The sequence below is a fragment of the Falco rusticolus genome, chromosome 8 (genome assembly GCF_015220075.1).
Source record: "Falco rusticolus isolate bFalRus1 chromosome 8, bFalRus1.pri, whole genome shotgun sequence".
Taxonomy (NCBI): Eukaryota; Metazoa; Chordata; class Aves; order Falconiformes; family Falconidae; genus Falco; species Falco rusticolus.
In genome coordinates, this window is record NC_051194.1 from 60,598,896 (window position 1) to 60,626,476 (window position 27,581).

General features: G+C 38.5%; 1 protein-coding gene across 1 annotated transcript in view; it reads left to right on the top strand.

Annotated features, from left to right (window-relative positions):
• COL3A1 (collagen type III alpha 1 chain) overlaps positions 1-27,581 on the top strand; it is a 52,920-nt gene that overhangs the window by 18,958 nt on the left and 6,381 nt on the right. Inside the window, exons 3-43 of the mRNA XM_037397628.1 lie at positions 1,151-1,186; positions 1,813-1,929; positions 4,043-4,117; positions 7,732-7,797; positions 8,421-8,474; positions 8,698-8,751; positions 9,458-9,511; positions 9,669-9,722; positions 10,156-10,209; positions 10,728-10,772; positions 10,966-11,019; positions 11,996-12,040; positions 12,773-12,826; positions 13,309-13,407; positions 13,530-13,574; positions 13,697-13,795; positions 14,526-14,579; positions 14,715-14,822; positions 16,037-16,090; positions 16,218-16,316; positions 17,465-17,518; positions 17,874-17,972; positions 18,121-18,174; positions 18,311-18,364; positions 18,878-18,931; positions 19,299-19,352; positions 19,566-19,610; positions 19,702-19,800; positions 19,889-19,996; positions 20,536-20,589; positions 21,613-21,666; positions 21,769-21,822; positions 22,404-22,457; positions 22,792-22,899; positions 23,071-23,124; positions 23,634-23,687; positions 25,117-25,278; positions 25,413-25,520; positions 26,319-26,426; positions 26,812-26,865; positions 27,029-27,136. Of these exons, the coding sequence (XP_037253525.1) occupies positions 1,151-1,186; positions 1,813-1,929; positions 4,043-4,117; positions 7,732-7,797; positions 8,421-8,474; positions 8,698-8,751; positions 9,458-9,511; positions 9,669-9,722; positions 10,156-10,209; positions 10,728-10,772; positions 10,966-11,019; positions 11,996-12,040; positions 12,773-12,826; positions 13,309-13,407; positions 13,530-13,574; positions 13,697-13,795; positions 14,526-14,579; positions 14,715-14,822; positions 16,037-16,090; positions 16,218-16,316; positions 17,465-17,518; positions 17,874-17,972; positions 18,121-18,174; positions 18,311-18,364; positions 18,878-18,931; positions 19,299-19,352; positions 19,566-19,610; positions 19,702-19,800; positions 19,889-19,996; positions 20,536-20,589; positions 21,613-21,666; positions 21,769-21,822; positions 22,404-22,457; positions 22,792-22,899; positions 23,071-23,124; positions 23,634-23,687; positions 25,117-25,278; positions 25,413-25,520; positions 26,319-26,426; positions 26,812-26,865; positions 27,029-27,136 (2,913 nt within the window). The remainder of the gene's footprint in view (positions 1-1,150; positions 1,187-1,812; positions 1,930-4,042; positions 4,118-7,731; positions 7,798-8,420; positions 8,475-8,697; positions 8,752-9,457; positions 9,512-9,668; positions 9,723-10,155; positions 10,210-10,727; positions 10,773-10,965; positions 11,020-11,995; positions 12,041-12,772; positions 12,827-13,308; positions 13,408-13,529; positions 13,575-13,696; positions 13,796-14,525; positions 14,580-14,714; positions 14,823-16,036; positions 16,091-16,217; positions 16,317-17,464; positions 17,519-17,873; positions 17,973-18,120; positions 18,175-18,310; positions 18,365-18,877; positions 18,932-19,298; positions 19,353-19,565; positions 19,611-19,701; positions 19,801-19,888; positions 19,997-20,535; positions 20,590-21,612; positions 21,667-21,768; positions 21,823-22,403; positions 22,458-22,791; positions 22,900-23,070; positions 23,125-23,633; positions 23,688-25,116; positions 25,279-25,412; positions 25,521-26,318; positions 26,427-26,811; positions 26,866-27,028; positions 27,137-27,581) is intronic.

A 27,581-nucleotide genomic window follows, 5' to 3' on the forward strand; every position in this document is an offset into this window, starting at 1 on the left:
AACTTAACCTCAGGAAAATCGAGAATGTTAGTGCATGCCAAGTCCCCTGCCTAAACCACTTCAGTGAGTAGGCGAGCCAGCTATCCCCACCTCTAGGGTTATCTGAACATCTCATCCTTGTTTAAGATCTATGAGATTCTGTTAGAGTACGCAGATTTCCACAGCCACATTGAAGACTCTTATCCAGAAGATAAGAGTGTGAAAAACGTGTATCTGGAGCAGAAAGGGAGGAGATGTATTTCTGCAGCTCTGTGGTCTATCTGCTTAAACATGAAATGTCAGATACAAACACATCGCCTAGTGTTAGTTGTGCTGTGTGAGTGCAGTTCTACTGCTTCCAGGATTACCTGAGCTACTTCACCAAACAGTTTTGGAGGTGTAAACAAATGGTACATACAAGCGTGCTGGAGATTTAAGCACATCTCCCTCACTTGCTGAGTCTAGAGACTCTTGAATCAGTTCTGTTGTTCCTGATAATAAAGGACATGGGGACTACTTCCTCCAGCCTCTGCCTTCAATATGTAAGAGTTAGATAAGCCCACTGGAAGCTGTCCCGCTGACCAGGGAAGGTGTATAGGGAAATGCCAGCTTTGAAAGATCCAAGAGGGTTTCAGCTGAGTAGTATTTGCTACCACTCTCGACTGAACACATAAAAACTGTTCTGAACTGTGAATTTAGACTCCAGATAATAACAGGTACCTGAATTATTAATTTAAAAATAAATAACTTGGAGAAGTAGATCTAAGAAATTCAGATTAGTTACATTGTCATGCTTGACATGCTGGACTGAGAAGGATACAAGAAAACTGTCCTGTTCAGCTTTCCACAGTGGACTTCTGTCCCCATGGTACCCTATGGCAAAGCTCTACTGACATCATTAGTGTCATGTTTTTGACTATAGAAGAGGTGTAGCTTTATGGATGAACCATGAAAATGCAGATAGACTGATCAAAAACCCTACAGCTTCTAAGTATGCTGAAGAAGAATAAATTAAATTCATTTGATAAAATTATATTCCAATGTTCAAATGTGTTTTCCTCTTGGTTACACACACACACACACACACACACACAGACAGATATTCAGGTTTTCAGGTTTTGATTTTCTTTTTTAATGTAACTACTTTTTTTTTTTTTTTTTTTTTTTTTAGGTTCCTGGAGTAACCCAAGGCCCCAAAGGAGACCCTGTAAGTGCAAATTATTATTATTATTATTTTCCTTTTATTTTTTCCAGGGAAACTGACAAAACCAAGAACCGATCCCTTTACTGCTATATCTTCTATTCAAGCTGCTGAGATATCCAGCTTTCATTGATGTCTGCACTGTCTGCAGGACTATGCCATATTGTTATGTTGAAATAGCCCTTTAGCTTCAAAAAAACTTGCAAAGATTTAAACTGGAAAAACAGAGAGAGAGAGTTTAGTCCGAAATATATGACATTTGTTATTTTTTGTTGTATTTTCCCCTGGGGGTGTGTGGGGGGGTGTGGGGCGGGAAATCTATGGACTCCACTAGCAGTAGTCATTTTAGATTCAGGAATTGACCTGTTTAATATTTCTAGTGTGTTTGATCAAATATCAGCTGCAATAAGGCTCCAGCAACTAAGAAGGGTTTCCATGTACGAATTTTGTCTACTGCCTAGTCTATGTCTTTCCTGAATGTCCATTTGCAGCCTTAGTGACGTTTAAAAGAGAAAGTTTCCCACCGCAGTCACACAGGCTGCATGTTATGAATGGAAGGATTTGTCCCATCATGCCCTTGCAGTTGGAGGCGGGTGCCAATGTCTGTATCTGCTCTGTTTGTGTCTTTGCAGGGTCCTCCTGGGGTTCCAGGCAGAAATGGTTCCCCTGGCCCTCCGGGACAACCGGGGAGTCCTGGAGCTCCTGGCCCTCCCGGGGTCTGCCAGTCGTGTCCCAGCATAAGCGGAGGCGTAAGTCATCGTTATGTTGAGCTACTGCCTTGCTCATAAGCGTACAAAGCAATACTATAGGCACCTCTCCCTTGCACCTTTACATGTATTTTGCTTTCAGTGGCATCTGATTCTCATTTGCACCTTTGAAAAACACAGCTGAGTGGTAGGTGGGTTTTTGTTGTAGTTTTGGGGGTCTGTCCATGAAATTTGGCTGGAGTGTAATTGAATCTCTGCCTTATTTTTTAAAACTTTTGGAGTCAGATCTGAGGAAGGACTTATGCAACTCAGAAATATTCTGACCAGAAAGTTTGCAGGAGGAAGTATATCTCCTCGAGGTAAATGGTTAGGGAAGTCTCTTACCTTCCTATATTTTATCCAATGCACATTTAATAAAGAAACATTCCCAGGTGACTAGACTGAAACACAGGTCCTCTGCTCACAGGGAAGTGCCATGTAGGTGCAATTTGTCATACTCCATCTTTATTTCTGGCTCACTGAATCTTGAATTCTCTTCTGAAGAGTGCAGCAGACTCAGCAAAAGAGCTAATTTTAACCTGTTTCTGTGCAGTTCAATTTGTTAAGGGAGCTGAGCCACAGCTAGCACTTTGTTGAGAGATGATGTTGTCTCCCATGCAATCAAGCAAGCCTAGCTTTACAAGGTGGGATTGCTTTAGCACAGAACATAGGAATTCTATATCAACACAATCGCTACTTTTGAGCATAGGCCATAGCTTATAGCTTCCGCTTAAGCTTCCCACTCTCAGGTAAGCCGGAAACCAAGGAAAGACATCTTGGGTGTATTTAGTTCTAAAAGGGACTGAGCTTCGGGGAGAGGTACCCATGGATCAACCCTGGATTAACCAGCCCCAATGGACATCACAATAATATACCAAGAGAGGTACTGGGCTTGGGTTGGCAGATGCAGACATGGGAGAGGATGATATGCTGAATAGTCACCCATTCTGACCCTGTATCAAAGATGTGCTGTTGAATCCTGATGAGAGGGCTGATATCACTAGCACGGGAGTCTTGTACCTGGTCAGCAAAGGAACGGGTTCCACAGTGGTTTGGGTTCTCAGGCAGAACACTGCATTCCTTCAACCTTTCCTGCTCAACCACCTATGTGCCATTAATGCCTAAACTGCATTAACGCCATATTATTCAATTAAGTTTGCTAATAGCTGCATGATAAAATCAATATATGCCAATTAAGGAGTTTACACAGGAATTCATTGGAAAAATGACTGTAGAATTTATAGGTTTTTTTAAGCAGTACTTGATGCAAATGGGTCTGTCAAAGATGCTATCTGCTCTCAGGAAGACCCACAGGACAAGTTTTCACTCCGTACCTTGGACTAAGCTTCCATTTGTTTCAGAGAAATTGTCAAAAGCATTGAGGCTTGGCTGCTTGGGCTCAAAAGTGATGATTGTATTTGAATTATATGGAGTGACATAGTGAATGGGAAGAGAGAAAGGGAAAGATGGAAAATGGCATTAGGAAAAAAGTGTAAACCTCAGTTTTCTGAGATCTGGAAGTTCCCACACATGAGGTAAAAATATTATTTGTAGTTCAGGGAAGGAGAAATTTATACACAGGTAAAAGATTTTTTGCTACAAAATACTTCAAAATTAGACATTTGTTAGTCACAGACAAAAGAAATTAGGAAAGTAATGATAAACTGTTGCATCCTTTAGTAGAACAGAAAAAATTTCATCAACTTTCTAGAGCGCTTGAGAACACCTAAGTCCAACAGAAAAGAGTTTGATAGAGAAAATGGGGGGAAGGCTTAAAAGGAGTCAAACAAGAATAAAAGGAGACAGAATGGTAATTTTTTGGTTCAGCTGAGGCTCAGCTGCCAAGCTGAAAATTGGATTCACACAGTGTAGGGAGTTAATGTTACCATGACCTCAAAAGAAATATGGGCTTCTCTTATGGATGATTTAAATATATGGCAGCTATATGTCAAACAAGTGCTACTCAATAGATACAAATGAGTTATTTCCATACATTTGCCATTCTAATGTAAGAAAAGACTTATTTGATTTGTAGCAATCACCTTTTTTCTTTTTTCTTTCTTTTTTCTTTTTTTTTTTTTTTTCCCCTTTCTGTTTTTCTCTATTTCTTTTACAGAGTTTTTCTCCACAGTATGACTCCTATGATGTGAAGGCCGGTTCCGTTGGTATTGGTTACCCACCGCAGCCCATTGTAAGATGATATAGCCCTTTTGCTGTCCTTTCTTTTTTTTTTTTTTAAAGAATAATTTTTCTGCTTGTAGATTATACCTTGGATGTGTATGTATCCTGATTTTAATTTAACAAGATAAGTTTTAATTTAATTGTTGCCTGCAAGCGGAATGCGATGTAAGGCAGCAGTTTGCTTGGCAATATCATTCTAGAAAGTAACTATAGATCATCTGGGTTTTATGCCTTTTCTTTTTCTTCCTTTTCTTGCCGCCTTTTTCCTAATCTCTCTCTGATTCACTGTTATAAGCTACCTAAACATTTATTCCTTTCTCCCTTGCATATGTTCCTCATTTATCTGCTCTGGTATTCTTATGCTAATTACTTCTCTCCCTTCCACCACTTTTTTACCTCTTCCACTGTCCCTAATCTTCCTTTACCTATTCAGCAGCATTCTGCCTTTACTCAGTATTATAGTCCACACTTGTTTACTTTCCCACAACTCAGATTTGCCTGATAACAAGTAAACCCCTCTTACAATCTCCTTTTCATCCCAGAAGCAATCAAAAGCTTTTTGCTTTTTCATTTTACAATTACCTTTTTTTTTTTACCCACAGCTATTCAGACTGTGTACTAAGGATGCTGTATCTGCCTGCTTGGCCTAGCCAAGCTTTTCACAGTGGTTGTTTTTGTTTGGTTTTTTGGGTTTGTTTTGGTTTTTTTTTTTTTTTTTTGTGAGATAAAGCATGGGTTGCCTGAGAGACTTATGCATGAGCTACTTTCCCCATGTAAAATAAATTTGAATGTTGCACCTTATGATTTTCCTTTTAGGCACAGGGATTTAGAAATATTCAGCACTGACGACATGGAGTGTTCTTGATTCAAGCAATCTGTTATATAGAGGATGTGGCGAATTGCTGTTATTTGAAATTGGCTGCTGCTTCATTAAGCATAATCATTATTTTCAGTCCAACACTGCATAACAAGGTTTGGGTAATACGTGTTGCAACACATCGAGGCAGTTCCAAGCTGATACGTTTCCATTTCTCAGGCTTCCATCACATCATCTTGTGAAATAAATTTTACTAATCATGACAGCTGTTTTTTCTGAAATGTAGTTCATTGTTTTCTCACCTTTATCTTAACTTGTTTATTTCTACTTCGTTCATTTGCTAATATGATCATCCATGCACTGGTCTTCTTCAACCATCCGTTCTTGTATTTGTTTGTTCATTTATTCCTATTCAGCTCTTCACAGCTTTTGACCACAGCTTATCATACCACCTGCATTTTGCTACTTGGTGTCTTAATATGGGATGTGCTGAAACAGGCAGATAAGCAAGATACCTTTCAGTTAACAATTATGGTTACTCCTTTCTATTTGGGCATTTTTCCTGGAGGTCCTTAGGGGTTTCTTGTGCTCTGACACCTGAATTTTGGTTAAAAAACAAACAAACAAAAAAAAAAAACCCCACTAAAAAAACCCAAACAACTTAACTGGGCACCCTAGGATGTGTTCAGCCAGGATTGTCTGTATACTTTCAGGTCATATGTCCTTTTATATTGCATCATGCAATACACGACTGCAAAGCAACAGAGCAGTTACAGGCAGATGTGACTAAAATCACTAGAACTAAATTGTTTTTATTGTGAACATGACATAGCTTATTTTATTTATTAATTTATACATTTAATTTATCAATTTTCAACTTAAACACTCAGTTTGAACAAATATCCGAACTGAAATAATTTGGAAGGGTAATAAAATAAAACACGCCAGCTACAGCACTACCATTTGTCCATGGGCAGTTGCCATGCCTGCTCTTTCCTCAGTCACACATCTCTCCATCGCTGTCCTCCCACTGCCTTTCTGCTGCTTGCAGGCTGGTTTTGGACTTTACGTCACAGTTTTTCTTTATTTGCTCATATAACCTTCACATATTGCCTTGGTCTCTTTCCACCAGTGCCCATATTCTAAAGCAAACATGCTCATTTGTTCACAGTCTGGAGATGCTAGCAGCAAACAAATGTTATACCTAACTATCAGTTTATCTCCTCAGTGTGCACCTTGAAAAAAAATAATGTATTGTTGGTTTATAGCCGTATTGTCTAATCAATTGATTGCAAATGATGAATTGATGGCTCCAATTCACATTGAATCCAGAGTTATTTTACACTAAATGAGTTCTAACAATTAACAGCAAGGGACTGCTCGTATTCACATGTTGAAGGCAACCCGATTTACCCAGGCACTGACTGCTCTGCCACGTGGTGTGCTTCTTGTCCTAGAAAATACCAAATATTACAATAATTCTCTTTTTTAGACACAAGACAATCTGTGAACTAATATTAACATAGTATATTTGTAGTATAGTAGTATCCTATATGATGTATACTAGCATAGTATAGCAATGCTATTAATCTTGTATTATGAAAATTAGGTTCGTGTAATATCTGTAATAGATGCAAATCATGTACAATCTGTAATATTCTGACACAATATGAAAATTTCCCATGAAACACACGACATGCAATATTAAGCTGTGTAATATACTGCCAGTACTGCAGCAGACAGTGATTCTCATGTAATTCATATACTTCAATTGTTTTGGCTGTATCAAACCCATGAAGAGTTTAATTTAACAAAAAGCTTTTTTTAAAGGACCATATACAGGTGCAGTAAACCACTGTGCTAGCTTTCAATCGTTTTCTGTTTTGCTGTGTCAAATGCTTTTGTGGTTGTTGGTACAGGAAGTAAAAATAACAGCACTCTTCCCAAACTGAGAATTTCCTTAGTAATATTTTACCCTCTTTTTACCAGTTAAAAGAAGGAACAGTATTACTGATTTGAGTTAAACTATATGTATATTGAGATTTCATTCCTTTGCTTATCCTAGACATCATTTACTTCTTATGGCTTACTGCTGTTAAAGTTCAGAAAAGATTTCACTGGTGAAAATGCTTGCCTTACTGACAATAACAAAAATACAGCTTTAATAAAGTATACCTAATAAAGTAAGTCCTAAGAAGTCTAGTCATAAACAGAGTTCATCATACAAAGTTCTTTTAAAGGGTGGTGTATCTTTGTGTAATATAGCTCCTGAAATGCAGGTGAGAAATTTTTAAATTAGTTTTAGAAAGCACAAGCTGGCATCGCTAGACTATGGCTGCACCACTAAACATGTAGCATTAGGCTAATAAAACTGTTACATGGCAGAGAAGCTGAAGCTCATTTACTCTGTTTAAGAAATTAAGAGTTCCAGTTATCTATTCTTCCAGTTTAGGCAGCTGAAAAGCTGAGCTGTGAGCATCCTTCTGGGGGTCTAGAGAGGCGAATAGTGATTCAAAAGACAAAAATTACAGCTTTGAAAATATCTTTTGGAGTATGTTAGCTAAGGCTGCAAAGGGAAACCCAGTGATCCCTTTTCTGGAGTGACTGTAGGTACTAGATGGTGTATCTGGCAATGTGTATGTACTGCTGCTTCTGGTTCTTACTGCACCAAGGGCTTCTCACCATGGATCTTTCTCTGTAATAATATGTAAAATTTATTTCACAGTTATTGGTGACTATTACAGCTACAGTAAGCTTTATTGCTGTATTACATGAATATAATGACTATCCTTTAATCTACACTATAGAGTGGCTTTCCAGGACCCCCTGGCCCCAGTGGCCCCCCTGGCCCGCCTGGTCATGCAGGTCCCCCTGTAAGTAAATTCATCTTTTCATAATCCTCTCATATTCTTTTATATGAGCTTCTCCTTTCCTCTGTTGTAAATATTAGGTACATGTTCAACCGATAAATCTAGATACTATGCTGAAGAATGTTATGAATAAATTTAATCTCCTGTTAATTGGGCTGTACCACCTATGCACCACCAAGACTCGGTGGCCTGAGGGCTATATACACAGCATATTGTGCTTCCTTGGGTCCCCGTGTTCCCCTGAGCTTTCTGTGATTCTGTGGGGTTTCAGCTAAGGTTGCCTTAAGATATGCCACCACCTATCATCCTCTGTTAACTTTCCCAAATGATTATTCATGCAAAAAATTAACAGGAGATAAAGGAAAGTGGGAATCCTGATACGCATTCAGTGAATGTGGAAAGGGTCTGAGGTTTTGATGTACATTTCCGTTTAAAGGAACAGTTTTAATTCTTTTTTCCATCGAAGTATATTTGGCTTGGTTCTGCTGATTGCACCTTTGGTCATTTGTTGACAGTTCTGACTACCATTTTCCTTATGATTATGAGATTAATATAAAATATAGTAACACCATGGAATGATGCATGTAATTGTTCACATCATAACTGGTTTCTTTGCTGCATTACAGGGCTCTGCTGGATACCAAGGTTCCCCCGGAGAACCAGGGCAACCTGGCCCTCCTGTACGTATACATTACCTTTCACTATATCTGCTAAAGGCTATACATTTTACAAGCATGAATCTGTCTCATCACTGGGGTGGGTTAAAATTGTCAGTTCATCCTGTCTGTTTACTATCATGTATGTCATATATACAAGTATTTTATGGCACCTAATGCGCTTTTAATTTGAAAGAGACTTAATATTTTTTTATTATTATAGTTAATATTAATTATTTTTCTACAGGGACCTCCAGGACCTGTTGGAATGATAGGCCCAGCTGGTCCACCAGGAAAAGATGTAAGTTCACTATTACTCATCCAGTGAATAATAAATGGCAAGAAAGAGAGTTTATTAAATGGTAAGACAGCAGAGCACTTGATTCCATTGCATTTAAGAATTGTTAACATCACCCTATTTCCCAATTTGACAACATGACTGTAAGAAATTAGATTTGACCTACAGTAGGTATAAATGTCCGTTCCAAAAAAGATTCAGTATTAGTGGGCAATTTGAATGACAAATTTATATTTAAAAAACCAACCAACCAACCAAAAAGCCCCAAGCGTGAATTATGCTATTTTGATCTGGTGTCAAAATAATTGGCACTTAAAAAGAAAAGCAGACAGCAGTAGTAGTTGTCTGCTCCTGTCAAATCTTGCTTTGAGAGTTAAGGCTGTTAAAACCATCTTTTATGTCACAGCCACAGCTGGGAGTCCTGGACAGGTATAGTACAAGGCAAGACAAGCAGCTAAAGTTTTTCTCCGTTTTGAGTGTTTTTCCATGAAAAATAAGTTTTCTTGTTAAAAACTGCAGTTCTAAATCCTGGTAAGTGTTTTTCAGGAGGCAGTTATATAGCAAACCCTGCTATAATCTTCCCCACTGTCTTTGGTGAAGTTCCACCTGCTTATTCCAACTCGCCTTGATCTACTAAGACTGGTTCTTTGTCAGTAACTGAAGCAACAGCACAACAGTGAAAAAAAAAACCCCAAATTTCTTTTATTAGGGAGAACCAGGAAGACCAGGCAGACATGGAGACCGTGGAATCCCTGGAATACCGGTATGGAAAAGCCCCCAATAACAATGTTCTTCTAAGCTAAGGTTTTGTTTTCCCATTTAAAATTACTCAAGTGAACGTGACACACAATGAACATTGGTTTGTGCTCTTCATACAGTAAATTTCTGTTTTATTAATCATAGTGTCTTTGTGTTTTTAGGGTCACAAGGGACACCCTGGAATGCCTGGGGTGCCTGGGATGAAAGGTCAACGAGTAAGTATTGAGTATAGCTGAGTCTGTTGCTCTACTTGAATTATGGTGTTGCACTGTTGTGCTCTTTCAATCAATTCCTTGCTAAAGAGACTGAATCATAGAATGAAAGGCCAATTTCTGGACAATGTAATCTGACCTTCTGTAGTAAAGACTGTTAAATTTTATCTGGTTACCTTGCTGTAGAGCTCCATCCCAAATGCTGTGCTGAAGCCTGCTTTCCAGAAAAGCATCCACTCTTAATTAATGTCCATGGAGAGATGAAGGAATCGGACCTGTTGTTCAAAAAGTGGTCCAATAGCTGATAGCACTCATTATTAAAAATATGCCTTTTTATAGGAGTTTGTCTTGAAGCTTAATATTTTGCCAAGAGGACTCAAGTTTCCCAGAACACAAAAGGAACACTAGTCACAGATATGGTTTTCCTTTCCCACAGGGTTTTGATGGAAAAGACGGTGCCAAAGGTGACAGTGGTGCTCCTGGTCCAAAGGTAAAACCCCATAGTGCCATCTTTGTAATAGGTAGAGTAATATCCTCATAATTTGTTACATAGCTGTGCTTTGCATATTACATAATGATAAAAATCCATTAGATGTTAAAGAAATTAATTGACTTATTTTGATATATTATAATTGACTCCATGAAAAGAATGAGACTCATTCTGAAGGAATTAGGTTTTTGGAACCACATCATATCGTGATTTTCCAGCCGTGATAACAATAACATTCTAAAATGAAAGGGCATGCCTGGATCATCTGACTTTGTTGCAAAATATTAAAGGACTGACCCTTCATGATTGTGGTTTTTTTCTGTTTTATTATTTTATTCTGTCACTTGCTTAGACTTCTCAGGCCTCACAGGTCTCAGTTCATGCTGAGGACAGTCAGCACCATGCAGAATGGGGCAATGGATTGGGCTGTCTCATTTCTGTGTCTCTTTCACTTGAACAAACCAAAAAATGTTTTCACCAAAGTTCATTCTGTCATTGGTATTTTCTTTCCATAACAGGGTGAAACTGGTCTTCCTGGAGCAGCTGGGGTACCAGGCCAACCGGTAAATATGTATATCCTGTAGTATTTAAATGGAAGCGCTTCCCAGTTAACTGAGTTACTCCTCTTCCTTTTAACTTATTTACCCTACCACATGCACTGACAATGCTGAGATACACAAATGTGAGCAATGTCTCTTTGCTCAGCCATATTATTTTGGAAGTTGTTTAACAGACTCCTTTTCTTATGTTTTCTAGGGACCAAGAGGTCCAACTGGTGAAAGAGGAAGACCCGGGAGTCCTGGTGGCCCTGTAAGTGACTGCATCTGTTGTTCTTATCCAGAAGCAGCACACATTTTGTTTCAATATGTTGAGAATTCCCTACTTCATAGATTTACCTTAAAACAGTTGTAATGCAGGGAATTAGAAAACTATATAGCATCTGTAAAATCATACATGAAAACTTTCCAGTCCCCAATTAAAGACATAACTCTTCTAACTCATGATGTGGTCACCATCTTATTTTCTATTTCCTTATTTTAAATTAATAGATTGCACATTAAAGGAGAGTTCAGTGTTTCAGCATAAGCTCAGGTTCAGCCAAGAGGAATAGGGAGGAGGAGTCAAAGCAAAGGGTATCAGCAGAAGGCAGAGAGAGGAAAAAATGCAATCTCAGAAGTAACCTGCAGGAAAAAGGTAAAATTACTTTTTGACCCAGATTAGGAGGTACATTCTTTGCTCTGAAGGAAGTCTGAGTTCATAGCGTTCAACACAATCAGCAAAGCACAGCTGAAGTATAATAAGCAGCAAGTTGTTCATACATGCACTATATAACCTGAGCAGCAGACCTGGTCTAACATGTCTACAAGAGAGGCAACAGGATTTAAATCATACCACTGTTAGGATTTTGGAGTGAAATTTTAGTCTTTTATGTGAATTACATGTAACTGTTACTTTGAAATATACGTGTATTGTGATTATATTCATTTAACCTTAAGAAATGTCCCCACAGATGATGCTTTGTAACTGTTAGCATCTTAAGAAATGTAGTAAAAATACATTTTTGCACCTTCCTCTCTCATCATTACAGTACAGATCACATAAAGCACTGGATATTCCTTCACAAAATACTTAGTTAATTATCATTTTAGAATTTCACAGTTGAGGAATCCTTGGGTCTTGGTAAACCAAATGGGAATGTACAGATACAAAAAGATGATGGGCATGATGCATGTGGGTCTGTGTCTGGGGTAGCGCTCTGTACCCAACGCCTCTCTTCTTTCTGCAGGGTGCCCATGGCAAAGATGGATCTCCAGGAGCAGCAGGCCCACCTGTAAGACACTTTACAGATGTTTGACTTTAAGTATTTGTGTTGCACAGGTCTAATTACTTCTAGTTGATGTTCTGCAGTGCCAGCAAACCCGAGGCTGGGGGTGCACTGGTTTAAGAATGATGATTTTATTTAATTAGATTTCATATCTGTGTTGATTAAGATACCTGAAGCACAGAGTGCAATAGGAGAACTTTAACACTGAAAGTCAGAAAATGCATAAATCCAGAACGAGATTATTCTTACAGAACGTACAGATGGGTAGAACTGCTGTTCTCTATGCAGATAAAATTTTGAATAGTCTTATCAATTGTATTATTTAGCTATTTGAGGTGCGCAAAAAGTTTTCTTTCCCATCTGCATAGAAACCTGAGCATGTCCACTTGTATAGGTAACAAGTATATTGGCTTTTTTTTTTCTACTACACCTTTTTTATAATTAGAACAAATTTTGAACATTTTTTTATAACTGAATCTCTTTAATGATAGCTTTCATGGTTTTTAAATTTACAGCACAGAAATTTAGCTGAACATGTAAAAGGGTAACTAAGGTGTAGGTGTGATATTTTAGGACTAGCCAAACTTCATCTTCTGCAGCATGATTTATATTTGCTATTTTGCCAGGTGTTTCCTTACTCAGAGAAAAATCCCATAATTAGACTTTTTTTCTTTAACTTAAGATTAATTCCATATGGCTTTTACCTTTTGCATTAATAGTATTTCTTTCACTTTTAAGGGTCCCCCAGGTCCCCCTGGAACTGCAGGATTTCCAGGCTCTCCAGGTTTTAAGGTATTCAGCTAAAGATGCATACTAAGATAGGATTTGGTCCTTTCTGTAATTAGCCTGCATCTTTATTTTATGAGTCCTCCTTTTTCTGGCTGCTATTACACGGCTTGCAAGCCTAGAACAGATGTGTTTTTCATATGCAGCATGAGACAAACTCTATTTTCATCACCTTCATGAATACCCTCCCCAAAACACCACTAAGTGGTAGACCCAAGCCTTATGTTGCGCTATGGGAGGGGCTCAAGTGAGATTCCCACAGCTAGAGGGGCTGTGCAGGGCTGGCTGGAGTGCATGGGTACCTTGGGCCTCAGCACCAAGCATGCCACACCAGTTTGGCTTTTGCCCTCAAGTGATGATGGTGATAACCTTCTTCCCAAATCACGCAAAGACGCCACAGTAGAGGAACAAACCATGAAGCTAATACTGATTGCCCTGGAGACAAGACTGAAATGGATTCCTTTTCTCCTTTTACTGTTTGTCTCTAGGGTGAAGCTGGTCCTCCTGGTCCTGCTGGTTCTAGTGGTAGCCCTGGAGAGAGAGGAGAACCTGGTCCTCAGGGTCATGCTGGGCCACCTGGGCCTCAGGTACATAAATACCACATGGGAACTGAGAAGTGTTGTGCCACCTGCTCTTCACAAATCCCTATGTGTCCTTTGGTTGAGTCTTAGGTCAGCAGCATTGGTTATTTGCACATTTATTTTTTCAGGGCCCTCCTGGAAGAGCTGGAAGCCCTGGTGGCAAGGGTGAAATGGTGAGTACTTTTCATATTGCTGTCTTTTGCTGCCCTGTGTTGGTGAGCATCTCTGTTTGGACTGGGCAGAGTCCAGTAACGCCATGCTTTCTTCATCTCTGTCTGCTGTTCACTCTCTACAGGGACCTTCTGGCATTCCTGGTGCACCTGGTCTGCCAGGAGGCCGTGGTCTTCCTGGTCCTCCAGGTACAAGCGGAACCCCTGGAGCAAAAGGCCCTCCGGTGAGTTACTGACATTCATTACACTGGTTGTACAAACAAATATAGTGGAAGTAGTTCTGACACCCTTAAAAAAACCCTTGAACTTGTCCTATTCACTTGAGAGGGTCTAATAAATTATTTTATAAAAACAATAGGTAATTATTTTTTATAAATATATATGTACCTTTTACACATTTATATATTGTCATATATAAAAATTATATGTAAATATGATACTATTTATTTGCTTTCCTGGTCTATCTATCAATTCAGAAACACACAACGAAAAATAGCTTGTTTAAAATGGCTACTTTAGACAAAATCTGTTGTTTTAAAACCCTAATTTCACCTGTTTGAATTCCCCTGCCTGAGTCCACAGTTCGCTACTCCCTAGTGAGTTGTATGTACCCTTATACTGCCATTTACCCCAGCAGGTTCTTCCCTGACAGCTTTACACCACACATGGTTCTTGGTCAGAGAAAATACTTAGGAATTTCAAGCAAAAGTCTCAGTGATGTCTGAAATAGCAGGGTTTTTAAAAATCCAGTAAAGGAAAGAAGTGATACAATCTTAAACACCGCTGAGTAAAATTTTATGTCTGTTTCTGAGCTAATTCCTTTGCAGAAGGTAAAATAATAAAAATGAAAAAAAATGGAAAGATGTCTTTTTCTTAGTATTTTAGTACATCCAGTAGCTCTAGAATACTAACCTGTTGCCTCCCATAATTTTATTCGCATTTTCTCCTGTTTAGGGTGAACCTGGTAAGAATGGTGCAAAAGGAGATCCAGGCCCAAAAGGCGACCGTGTAAGTGATTTTAAAATGTGTTCAGAGTCCTCTTCCAAGGAAGTCTGAACCCAGAATCATTGCCTATACAACACCCAGCGGGTATTTTTGGAGACTTCTGACTTCACTGGTGGGCTTTCTTGTTGCTGTTGCCAGGGTGAAAACGGCACCCCAGGTGCTCCTGGACCTCCCGGTGAGGAAGGCAAAAGAGGCGCAAACGGCGAACCCGGCCAGAACGGCATCCCTGGCACGCCTGGAGAAAGGGTAAGCTGCTGCAGATGACCATGCACCCCAGGTACATTTTGAGTTAATACACAGACAGCAAAACCTGGTCTTCAAAATATTTGGAGGAGAACTTTGGCTCCATATCTGTTCTCAGCAAATTCCAGATGGGAAACTGGGTTACCAAACTGGGTAGAATTCTTATATAGCTCCTCCTCTGAATTGCAGCACTTGCATCTATCTCAGTCTGTAATTAATTTATTTTTTTTCTTCTTCTGATACTGGAGAAGCAGTGATCTTATGTACCTGGAAGCTGTATCAGAAGATTAGTGCTGGAAAGCAACCATAAACTGTGGCAACTATGCAGGAGGGGAAGAAAAGAAAAAAAACAAACAAACAAATTTCAAAATTACTTCTCCATTATCAAAAATGAACAATTCACAAAATTTCAGTTCTAGAAAGAGAAAATAACACTAATTCTTCTACATTCAGGATATGTTTTTATGCCAACATTGTCATTGTCAATAGATCTTAAATGTCAATAATATCAATAATAATATTGTCAGGACGTCTTATATTATACTATCTTTAGTGCCAACAGGTTTTTTAGCTAGTAGGTTCAAGAACTTTCCAAAGAGCATTCTCACAAAGGAATTCCTGGATTGATTTATTCAACAAACTAAATAGCAACATCCTTACAAATTTTAGATTTCTGTTCCCATCTGAATCAAATGAAATTGTTTTGAGCTATTTATAACTCTTAATTTATTAATTGATTACAGTATTTGCTGAAACTATGAAGAAACTGAAGATGCACAGTGAACAAATTAATCATATTAAATATATAAATGGTTTGCAAATTAAATTTTATAATTCAAATTTCTTGTAAGCAATGAAGACAGTAGTAAATGTAAATATTTAAACAATACTATAGAGATCTTGAATTAGAAGAAAATAATTGTTCAAGACAAAGTGTTGTTTCATTTTTTATATGAATTTAGAAACATACATAAAGTAACTAATGCAGGGACAGTTAAAACTAATGGAGGACAGGCTATGATTTCAACAGAAGGGATATATCCCGAAAAGATAATTCTGTAGACATTTTTGTCACGGTGAAATGTCATTTCCATCTCTTTCTTTCATTAATTTTCATAATAGTATATCTAAGGTTAATAGTTTAGAAAAAAAACCCTCAGTTGCCATTACATAAGTCCTATTGCCCATGATCCATATTTTGTTCTTTTATTTGGCAGGGCTCCCCTGGTTTCCGTGGCTTACCTGGTAGCAATGGGCTTCCCGGTGAAAAGGTATGGGTTTTCCTCTAAAAAAACAAAATCCAAAACTTCTGGAGAATCCATCTGAATTTGAACGGACAATTTCAGATTCAATATGATGCTGATTTCCTTATGGTGAATGTCAACATCTCTTTTTCAGGGTCCTGCAGGTGAACGTGGTAGCCCAGGTCCTCCTGGCCCTAGTGGACCCGCAGGAGAGCGTGGACAGGATGGAGGCCCAGGGCTTCCTGGAATAAGAGTAAGACAGGACATCTTAAAGAAAATGAGATAAACTCCATTAGAGATGCCTCATCTGAGTTGATGCAATAGAGGTGTCCAATTAAGAAAAAATTGCTGTTAGTTCCTTTCAGTAGAGTACGTACATTCATAGCGCAAGAGAGAACCATGCAGAGACATGGGGCATTCAGAGAACATCTGTCACAAGTGGATGGGGAAGCTGAATTAATGAATCTAAACAAAATGAATCTCTGAAGATGAACGTGCTCCCAGTTCTTAGAGTGTGCCATGTGCTATCATGAGATACAGCTTTAACCTCAATTAGCATTGGATGATTTTCTCTATTATCTATTTATATTTTAGCAAATATTATAATTATAAAAGGCATTATGTTTATTATATTTAATAGGCATATACATATATATTTAAATAGGCTTCAAATTAACATTTAAATAATTAAAGTATAAATCAATTTATATATTTCAATACAGTTAAGTATTACATTTATTGCTTATTTGCAGTTAAAGCAAATAAGCTGTTGATCAGATTTTCATAGTACATATCAAGAAGATTTTCAGAGATAATATACACCATTGTGTAATATGTACAGAACGTAAAAACATTTTGTGAACTATACTAAGAATTAGCAACAAATACACTGAAATTCAAAAGTTAGTCTGACTGCAGGCTTCCAGGAGTTAAACAAGATTTTATTCAAAATGAAATTAAATTATTTAAAATATAACAAAAATAATATTTAAAAACATAACAGAAGTTAACTGAAATACATTATAAATTGTTTTGCTTTTAAGTAGAGGTATGTAGTCAAAATTGTTTCATTCCTTGATTTTTACCATCTGAAATTAGTTTTCCTCCCAAGTAATGAGAAAATACAAGTTTTGTGCATATTGATTATTGTCCAATGCCTGGATAATATACAATAACTCTCAGAGAAAGTGATAAACTCCTAAAAAAAGAATTTGTTAGCTTTCTCTGATTTTTCCCCCGATGAGATGGGGTTGGGGTGGGGAGCAGGAGGACTTTTAATCTTTATTGAAGAAGTGAAAATCAAGCAAGTAGTTTAAAATGTATTGTTATATATTTCAGTTTTGTAACTTAATGATACACATTTTGAAATGAAGAATATCACTTGGTTTTCTTCAATTGCAGGGTTTGCCCGGAATCCCAGGAAGCCCTGGAAGCGATGGGAAACCTGGCCCTCCAGTATGTACATCGTGCAAATATTTAATACTAGTCCTACTCACCTTACCCTCGTCCCACTCTATCTACATGACAAGATGTTATCACAGTCAGATTAATTGTCTCTTTTTTTTGTTTAATTACTACTTAATTATCACTTTATATGCTATCTCGTAATAATATTCTGTAAATCTCATCATTTAATGCTATTTAAAATACAGAGTATACAGAAGCTTAGTTGAAATACAACACATGTAATAAGTTTTGAATAACAATATTGCTATCCTAATCTCACCCTCACTCACTATTTAATGTCATGAATATTAATTTATTTCTCCTAACAGATGCCATTTCTTTATTTCTTTTTTGCTTATCCCAGGGTAGTCAGGGTGACTCTGGCCGCCCTGGTCCACCTGGTCCCTCAGGCCCACGTGGTCAACCAGGTGTAATGGGTTTCCCTGGTCCTAAGGGCAATGAGGTGAGTGGGGTTTCTCCATTTCTCCTGTGCTTCTGCTTGATCAGCCAAATGTTAAAATAAATTGCTCCTTAGTGGGGCTATCTCACTCTGCAGCTTACTGTAAACTTACCAGAAAAATGTTTTAAATACGATCTTTCTCTTTTGTAAGGGTGCGCCAGGTAAGAATGGAGAAAGAGGCCCTGGTGGACCACCTGGAACACCTGTAAGTTTCATTAAGATTTTGTTTAATAATATTATAATTTAATAGTGATATAATATTAATTATTAATAATAATTTTATGAGTGTTTTAAAATATATATCAACCCATAACCATAGCCTACCTGTTGTCCTGTTATAGGGTCCTGCTGGGAAGAATGGTGATGTTGGCCTCCCAGGTCCTCCTGGGCCTGCTGTAAGTGTCATAGTCTCATAAAAGGCAATTACGAGTTATTGCCAAGGTGGTCTGGCACCTGTAGATAGAGACTGTAAATGTAGGGGAAGGAAAATATTTTTAATTACATGAAGAAATCTCCTTTTATGAAGACAGATAGAAGAGCTCTTCTTTCCCATTATTTTAATAAGTTCTCAAAACCTGAGTCAGGTATACCTTGTAGAAGTTGAGATGAAAAGTCAATTTAGAGCTCTTGGGGATCCTACCAGCTTTTCAAATTGAAGCGTATTACTGCTCCCTTTAATGTTTATAGCATTTCAGACTAGTATCAAGTACAAATATGTCTGCTGAATTACATCTAACAGTTGGAGTGAAAAAAGCAAATACCAGAACACCAAGATACATTAGTCTTTGGGATTGTGCAATGTCACCATCAAATCATGATAAGGAGGCATAGATTAGAGGTGGTGTGGAGGTGTTTGTATGTTGAAATGTTCTCAGAAAAATTCTTTTTTCTCTTTTGTTTGACTCTAGGGTGCTCCTGGGGAGAGAGGAGAACCAGGAGCATCAGGTCCACCAGGCCTCCAGGTGCTGTGTGTTTATTGTTTGTTGGTTTCTGATTCTTTTTCATAGACTAACACACACGCAAAATGAAAAGGAAAAAAAAAAAGAGGCCTCTAAACATTTTCATTAGGGTGCATGTCATCATATTTTGAAGTAAGACAGATCAACTGCTTGACAAAAGTTATTGCTTAGTATTTCACAACTGCAAAACAGTTCGCTTAGCTCAGTAGATTATGTCACTTAAAACCTCTAGCCATCCAATTATCACCTCCTCCCCTCTAAAGGATTGCAATGAGTTGGGCACACATCTTTGTGTCAAAAAAATTTGCTAGATAGGAAAACATATAATTCATCTATGTAACATGGATGATAAAATCGTTCTTCCATATAGGGATTGCCTGGTGGACCAGGACCAGCTGGAGAGAATGGAAAGCCTGGAGAACCAGTAAGTAATATTTTTTTTTTTTTTTTTTTTTAAGTAACAAAATATAAATGAGAAATTGTTCTTAGATTACAGTTCCAAATTCAAACAGCTATCAGCACTCTGCAGAGCAGGGAAGTCTGATTTTAGGGATACTAGGTGAAAGAAATAGGATGCCGACCACAATGCAGATTTACTAAGTGCATGGATAACTTACACTTATTTTCTCATTAACAGGGGCCAAAAGGTGATATTGGAGGGCCAGGATTCCCAGGCCCTAAGGTAAATCGTACAGCAACATTTCTGTAATGACATAAATGAATTAACGAACTACGAACCTGAAAACAAAGAATAATGTGTTTCTTTGTCACAGGGTGAAAATGGTATCCCAGGTGAACGTGGTGCACAGGGTGCCCCAGGACCTCCTGGAGCAAGAGGTGGCCCAGGCCCTGCTGGCTCAGAAGGTGCCAAGGTACCACAGTTGCTTTCCTGCTATTATGTCTAGCATTCGGGTTAATATTTCCACCACCCACCCCTAATTATTTTTTATTACTCTGTAGGGTCCTCCTGGCCCCCCTGGTCCCCCTGGAGGCACAGGGCTGCCTGGCTTACAGGGAATGCCAGGAGAAAGAGGCGCTTCCGGAAGTCCTGGGCCAAAAGGGGATAAGGTAACACATCCACACTCTGTCAATTTTTATGCTAATTTAGTGTTAGTTTCCCACACAGCACTGAGATTGTTCACATTTTCACTTTTGGTCTGATTTCAGACATACTATGGATATAGCAGTGTGATATGGATCCTATATATTAAGAAATATAGGATTTTCCACCTGATTTAATATATGCTAGATATTTTGCTGTGCTAGATCTCTAGGGGGAGGGCTACCTCCTAACAGTTCTAATGAAGCTAATAAACAGTGGGAATAGCTTATACCATGGCATACAGTTTGGCATAGACTTCATTTTGAATCAATTTGGGTTTGTTTTTTTTCCACCAAAGTATTCAGTACCTGATGCAGAATAGTGGGCAGAATGTTATCCCCAATTTTAGACTTGTGTGATCACAATAAGAAAATCTGGTTACGAGATACCCTCAGTATGAGTTCCTCTCTGCAATAATGTTTTAATTCTTTTTTCCCCACCCCCATTATTATGCTCGTCTTACGCTTGCTTTTTGCTTATGGTTTTTACATCTTATCCTTGCTAGGGAGAACCTGGTGGCAAAGGTGCTGATGGCATTCCTGGTGCAAGAGGAGAGAGAGTGAGTGGTCTTTAAACACATAACAATTTATCAGTTAGCTTCAGACAGTCTAGGCTTAGAACATAAGTAAACTTACAGCTAATAAATATTGTCAGGAAAGGTAAAGTAGTAACCCCATTGTATTTCATCCTGGCAGCGCAAACTGGTTTCGTAAAACTAAACTAGACTTAAAACTAGTTTTTGTGAGTACAGCTGCTTGGGTAGATATAATAGATTATTTTTTTTGCAAGCAGAAGATTACAATTAATTGGGACAGTGTTTTGGAGGGAAAGCAGCAATACAAAAGTAGAGAAAATGTTACTAGCTTCATACACCCAGCTGACTGAGGGGGAAAATGCTGGTTATAAAAAAGCACAAAAAGACATCATGATAGTAAGTATTCTCACACAGAATATTTCTGCAGGTTACTATATAGGATATATTTATACATCTATATAGCATGTACACATAAAATAGACACTTGAAATATATGCATATAATTTAATGAGTACATGCAAGCAGTATATACATCAAAATAATGAGGTATGAAAAATGTATAAAAATGCAGCTTCTATGAGTTGGAGGAAATAGAGAAAAAAAGTATTTCAAACCATAAAGTACACATTAAATTCTCAAGAAAGCAAAAGGTCAGGGAGCTAGTCAAGAGATTTTGAACATTTACTGAAGAAACATGGACCAATTATCTGTAAGAAAAGTTAGGGCAAGGCATAATTTTTATTGTCTGCCATTGAGAGAGATCTACTAACTTCAGGTGGGTTTGGATTAAGTTTAGACTGTTGGGAACAACAACAACAACAAAAAAAAAATAGGATCAATCAAGTGGAGATCTCTCACATCGCAAAATGGTGTCATCTCAGAGTGTCACTCCAAAATGTAGCGTGCAACAACACACTGGCATTGTAGACTTCCATTTAAATATCTTTAGCAATCTGTTTACACTGAAACAGAAATTATATTTATCAAAGCAGAGGAATTAACATTCTCATGTTTTGACACAAAATATATTATTTTCTAATCATTTAGGGTAATGTAGGTCCCATCGGTCCTCCTGGTCCTGCCGGCCCACCTGGAGATAAGGTAAAGCATCCTCTGTAATGATGTTTGATACTGTAAAGTCACACCAGTGGCCGTCTCATGGGAAGAAGAAAAACAGCTACTAATTGTTCTTGTGCCTTACAGGGAGAGACTGGTCCAGCAGGTGCTCCTGGTCCAATGGGTTCCCGTGGTGGTCCTGTAAGTGAGAGTACTTTTCTTCCAGTATCACTTTACTATGGCTTCTCTAGCCTAGCATAGATGTCAGCGTTGCACCTATCCCATCAGGAACGCATGTGGCTTGACTTCAAAATAAACTAAGCACATTTAGCTCCTGTTGGCTCTTGGGATTTACAGGTACTAAGGACTCTAGAAAATCAGTGCTTTTAACACTGTAAAGGGGTTGGATGGCTGCAGTGACAGGTCAGGGCAAGAGTGTGAGCAGTAGTTGTTTCCATCTTGTCTTACAGTTAAGTAAACTTTTTTAAATGCTCATATTTATTTTTTTTTTTTAGATAAAACAGCGCATTTGGATCTCAGTTGGATATGGGCTGTGTTCAGGGTTTATACAGGTGTAACTGAAATCAGTTTGCCACACTTTAGATTATTATTAGATAATTCTCAAACAGGTTTCTTTTAGATCTCAAGAGCAAATATTGTTTTGTACAGGGCTTTTTTCCTTCCAAAGGATGACACAACAAAGAAACTTCTGCAGTGTTCTCTAACTTGTAAAGTGAAGCCTATTTTTCTAACACCTTCCATTGCTAACATGTTTTCTACAGGGTGAACGAGGAGAACAAGGTCTTCCTGGACCTGCTGGCTTCCCTGGAGCTCCAGTAAGTATAAATTCCTAAAAGCAATTGAATGTGATTATCTGTTTTTAGTTTAAGTTCATCCATATCTCAGAAAGGCTTGCTGTAACCCTTTTAATACACATACCCGCTACATAAGTTTGATTCATTTGCAACTCTTTCTGTACTCAGTCACACACAGAAGAACATTTCTTTATCCTTCCCTTCCTGTACTGGAAGACCCATAGAATTCAATTGGATTCACATTTCATTTAATATCTAAATCCTTTTCAGAAGAGTATCTGGATAGGGTTTCTCAGCACAGTGATATCATCTGCATTTTTTTGAGTCGTAATAAAACAATATAATATTTCTACAGGGCCAGAATGGAGAACCTGGTGGGAAAGGAGAAAGAGGCCCACCTGGTCTAAGAGGAGAGGCTGGACCCCCTGGAGCTGCAGGTCCACAAGGTGGTCCTGGTGCACCAGTAAGTTTTTGCTGTTCCTTATTGCTACACAGAGGTTTCTTCAGTTCTCCCTCAGCCTCAAGGTGGCTGGGCCCGAGTGCAAGCATCTGAATTGCCTAAAACTTAATGACACTTCCTATAATTTTAATCTATTTATTAAGTCATTTTCTTGATCTGTTTCATTCCATGTAGGGTCCACCCGGTCCCCAAGGAACAAAAGGAGAACGTGGATCTCCTGGAGGCCCTGTGAGTAGTTCTTTGACTTAGTTGCTATTAAATGATTCTGTTACAACAAACGTGATGTAAATGAAAAACAAGGGCTTCAGGGACTTTAATTGTTCTTGAACTTCAGATACTAAAGTGTTCTAGAAGGAGTAATTAAAGTTGAGGTGTTTAGTGATCTGGATTACATTGATTTTACTATAAGTAAGGTGCCAAAATAACTTTTGGCACAGTGACCCAAAACTTCAAAATGGCTTATCTCAACACTTAGTAGATTTACATGCCATCTTTGCCAAGTTTCTCAGAGCCCATTAGTTCACCTTTGAGGAACATATGGGACCTTCCCTTAGGGGAAAAAAAAAAATCAATAAAAATTTTAATTTCTTTTTCTGTTCCAGGAGATTTAATATTTTAATTCAGGTTTTAAGCAAAACACCTAAATATATTTAGTATTCAGCTGTTGTATAAAAATAATTTTTTCATATTTTTCCAATCTTCAGAAAAGGACAACTAAAAGTATTGATCTCTTGTAGGGTGCTGCTGGTTTCCCTGGTGCTCGTGGTCTACCTGGTCCCCCTGGTAGCAATGTAAGTTGTCTTAACCCCTTTTTTATTTTATTCTTACCTTGTGAGTATATTTAGATGTATATTAATATATTAAATTATATTAAGCTGTATGCACCTTGACATGAATAGGATGTAAGCAAAAGCATTCTCAATATGATGTTTCAACTCGGGGAAAAAAATCTCCAAAAAAAGAGATTACTCTCCTCTTAGTTCATATGGAATAGCAATTCATTCACTTAACTGTCTTGATACTCCTCCTGCTTTTATGGTTTGTTCTCCAAAGCCCATCAGAGTTAGTGGAGTCCTTCTCCTGGATCAGGTCCTCAAGTATTTCTGTTTGTGGCAGTCATTCCGTCTTCTCTCTTGCTTTTCTATGATGCAAAAAAATATTCAATTCAGAATCTTGAATTGGTATGCATTTTCAAAACTATGTTTTGTAGCTCACTGTTGAGAAATCTTTTTAGTTGCCTGTATGGAATGGAATCGCATAAGATTTAATTATCCTGGGTCAGAGGAGTTTAGAAAGATTCTTGTGGCAAAGTTTCTCTCTTATGATATGGCCTACATGTAAAGTTTAGTCTACCAGTCTGCAGTGTCCTATTGTAAAAATGTATGCTGGTGCATCAGCTAATTACAATATTTTATGCAATATCTGTGTGTGAAGAAAAGCTGTTTCATAATACCCTTGCATGTTCAACATGCACCTACTTTTGACTCACATAGTAAAAATTAGATTCCGATTTTTGATTCTTTAAAAACTAAGAAAATATAAATAACACAATGCATTTACGCATTTTGAAATCAAAATTGTAAGTAATCTTTTGTTTTATGGTAACTGAGGTACAAGGCAAGAAAAATTCTTTCTTTTTTAACAGATTTTTATTTTCTGTCTTACAGTTACAGACAAATGCAAATTTGAATATTGCTAAATAAAAAGAAAAAATAGGATTTTATTTAAGGTACCATTAAAGTCAACGTAACTCTTTCCATTGATTGGTTAAGGCAATAGTTCTAATGAAAGACATTTCATTCTGCACGTGTCCAAGACACCACCTTAAAGGTATCTGGTATGAGTGAGTCAAGAAATTAGCAGGGTCTGCTACTGGTTTTCAAATTTCTGTGGCAGAGCCATAGGCAAGAAACATGTATCCTGTGTCAGATGCATTACAACCACTGGGCATCCAAGATGTGCAGGTGTTGTGTTATGCAAACAATGTGTCCAGACAGTAGGTAGAAAAAAAAAATAAATCAGTTTTGAAAGTGGTAGTTGAAAGGATTACCTTTATAAGACCAGACCAGATTTGGGTGCATAGAGGCTCGACCCTAAATCTGCCTTCAGGCAATGACTCAAGTCTGGCTGGCTTTCATGAGCAAAGATCAATGCCATAAGCATATGCTACTGTTTCAGAGAACACAGCTCACGCACACTTTTTTTAAAAATTATTTTCAGGGCAGTCCAGGTCCCCCTGGTAATGCAGGACCTGCAGGCAAAGATGGGCCTCCTGGACCCCCTGGTAGTACCGGTGGTCCTGGCAGCCCGGGACCTGCTGGAACAAGAGGTGAGCCTGGCCCGCCAGGCGAAAAAGGGTCACCAGGCGCACGAGGAGAAAGGGTAAGTATACATCCAGCCGGGGACTGTTATACCAGTATATAACAATAACAGGGGTTGATCTCTCAAGAATAAGAACCCACTGACTGAATGTTGAAGATGCTCAGTATTGACTGATCTGACCTTTTCTTAAACAGGGGGCACCAGGTGAACCAGGTCCTCAAGGCATCGTTGGTGGCCGGGGTAGCACAGGTTTGCCAGGTCTGCGTGGCCCGAGTGGCCCCCCCGGTATGGCGGGTGCCAAGGTGAGAGCCCATTCACTGCAGCAGTAGCCTCAAAGCTAACGCAACGGCTGTAATCCAGCCGCTAGGCATAGCCTAGAGATACAAAAAGTAATGAATGTGTTGTATTTAAAAAAAAAAAATGCTTTTTAGTCTAGACACTACGGAATTTACAGTTATTTGTATTTGCATGCAGAAGATTGGGCTTTAAAATGTCCGGTCACCTGCAGCTGTGGGATGTGAGATTGGCTTTCATCTCTATTACCAAGAGCCCTGAATCAGATTACTTAGAAGTATATAGCCAGCTTCACACGCTTAAGGAGGGTTGTGGACTATAAACTCTCCTTGAGACAAGATGTGAGTTGTAGTCTCACCTACCACAAGATATTTATCTTTCCTTAATTCTCAATATGTTTCTTGCTTAAATATTATGACCCCAACAGAAAAATACTTTCAGTTCCCTCCAGAAAAAGCGATGTGAGGCTTGGTTTGTATTTTTTTGGTTTATTTATTTACTAGTGACAGACTGGCATTTTTTTGTTAACTGTTTTGGCTATTGGTTTTGGGTACATAAGAAGAGAAATAAATACAATATGCAATGTTCCTTGGGTTCAATGGCCTTGCATGAAGAATACCAGCAATATAAATTTGGCCAAACTTTTTTTTTATCTTTCTTGTTTTCAGTATTCACAATCACCAAAGTCACACTGGCCCTTCACTTTATTAGATCTCCTTCATAACGACCATATATTTAATTGAAGATGTAGAACAGTATTTCCCAAGTACCTTATCTGCAATGAAACCCCTTCCCTTTTTTTTCAGGGTGAAGATGGTAAACCAGGCACGAACGGTATCCCAGGAGAACGCGGTGCTCCTGGGCCACAAGGTCCTATTGGACAGAGAGGCTTACCTGGAGAGCCTGGCAGAGATGTGAGTAGATGCGTTAGACCTTCCTGCTAGCTTGTGAGTTACAAATGGGAGATTCTGGGAGTAAAGGTGCTCCAAGGTTCACAAACCTTCCTCAAGTGCCTGACGCACAGGGACCTGGGCAGGTTACATTTTTGTGTAAGGTGGTGTAGCCTGCTGTCTCTGCACAGCTCCGTCTCACTTGGAACTGAACAAGAGATGGCATTGCCCGATGCCTACAAAATAATGAAGGTCTTCCAGATCTTTTAGGGGCCAATCCACCTTCAGGAATTCTATCTTCTTGAAAATGCTCTTTCTTTGATAAGCATTATTTAAGTTTACTAGAGTACAAGCTGTTTACTCCTCATCCAATTTATGAACAAACTGTACCACTCTGTCTCCCTCCCAGGGTAACCCTGGCTCAGATGGCTCACCTGGACGTGATGGATCCCCAGGAGGCAAAGTAAGGAATCACCAACATCTTTAGATTGCCAAAAAAATGTTACGTAGAGATGACAATATACATAGTTCTGTGCTTAAATCTCTTATGCTCCAATGAATATACATTTTACACTGTACTTCTGTAACACACTAAATTTATTATCCTGTCAACTGTTACTCTGCAGGGTGACCGTGGTGAAAGTGGCTCTCCTGGCCCTCCAGGACCTCCTGGTCACCCTGGACCTGCAGGTAGCAGTGGTACACCTGGAAAAGCTGGTGAAAGAGGATTTCAGGTAAGAAATACCTTTTCTATGCAAAGTCTATTTCATGCAGTAATAAAGAGGAAGCTTGAAAGATTCATACATTTGTTACTGACATAGCCTGCTGGCATTGAGGACCTCTCTTATAAGAATATCAATGGGAAAGACATCACAGTTTATGGTCCTGATAACTCCATATAAATTAAGCTTAAAATCCACATACTCCTTAGGATGCCAAAAAGCACATCATCCCACCAGGCCCTATCTTAATTTCCATCCCATTTGGTGCTCATGCAGCAGAAGCGATGTTATTTATTTGAACTAAAGGAGTAACTTTTGGAAGTCCTCAAGTTATTTCTGAGAAGTGATGACACCAGCACAGCTTGAGCACTGAGCAACTCACAAAGTGAAGGAGTCCAGTGCACGTAGTATGTATCAGTGCCTACAAGCAGCTGAGTAAGATGAACGTGGGTAGAGA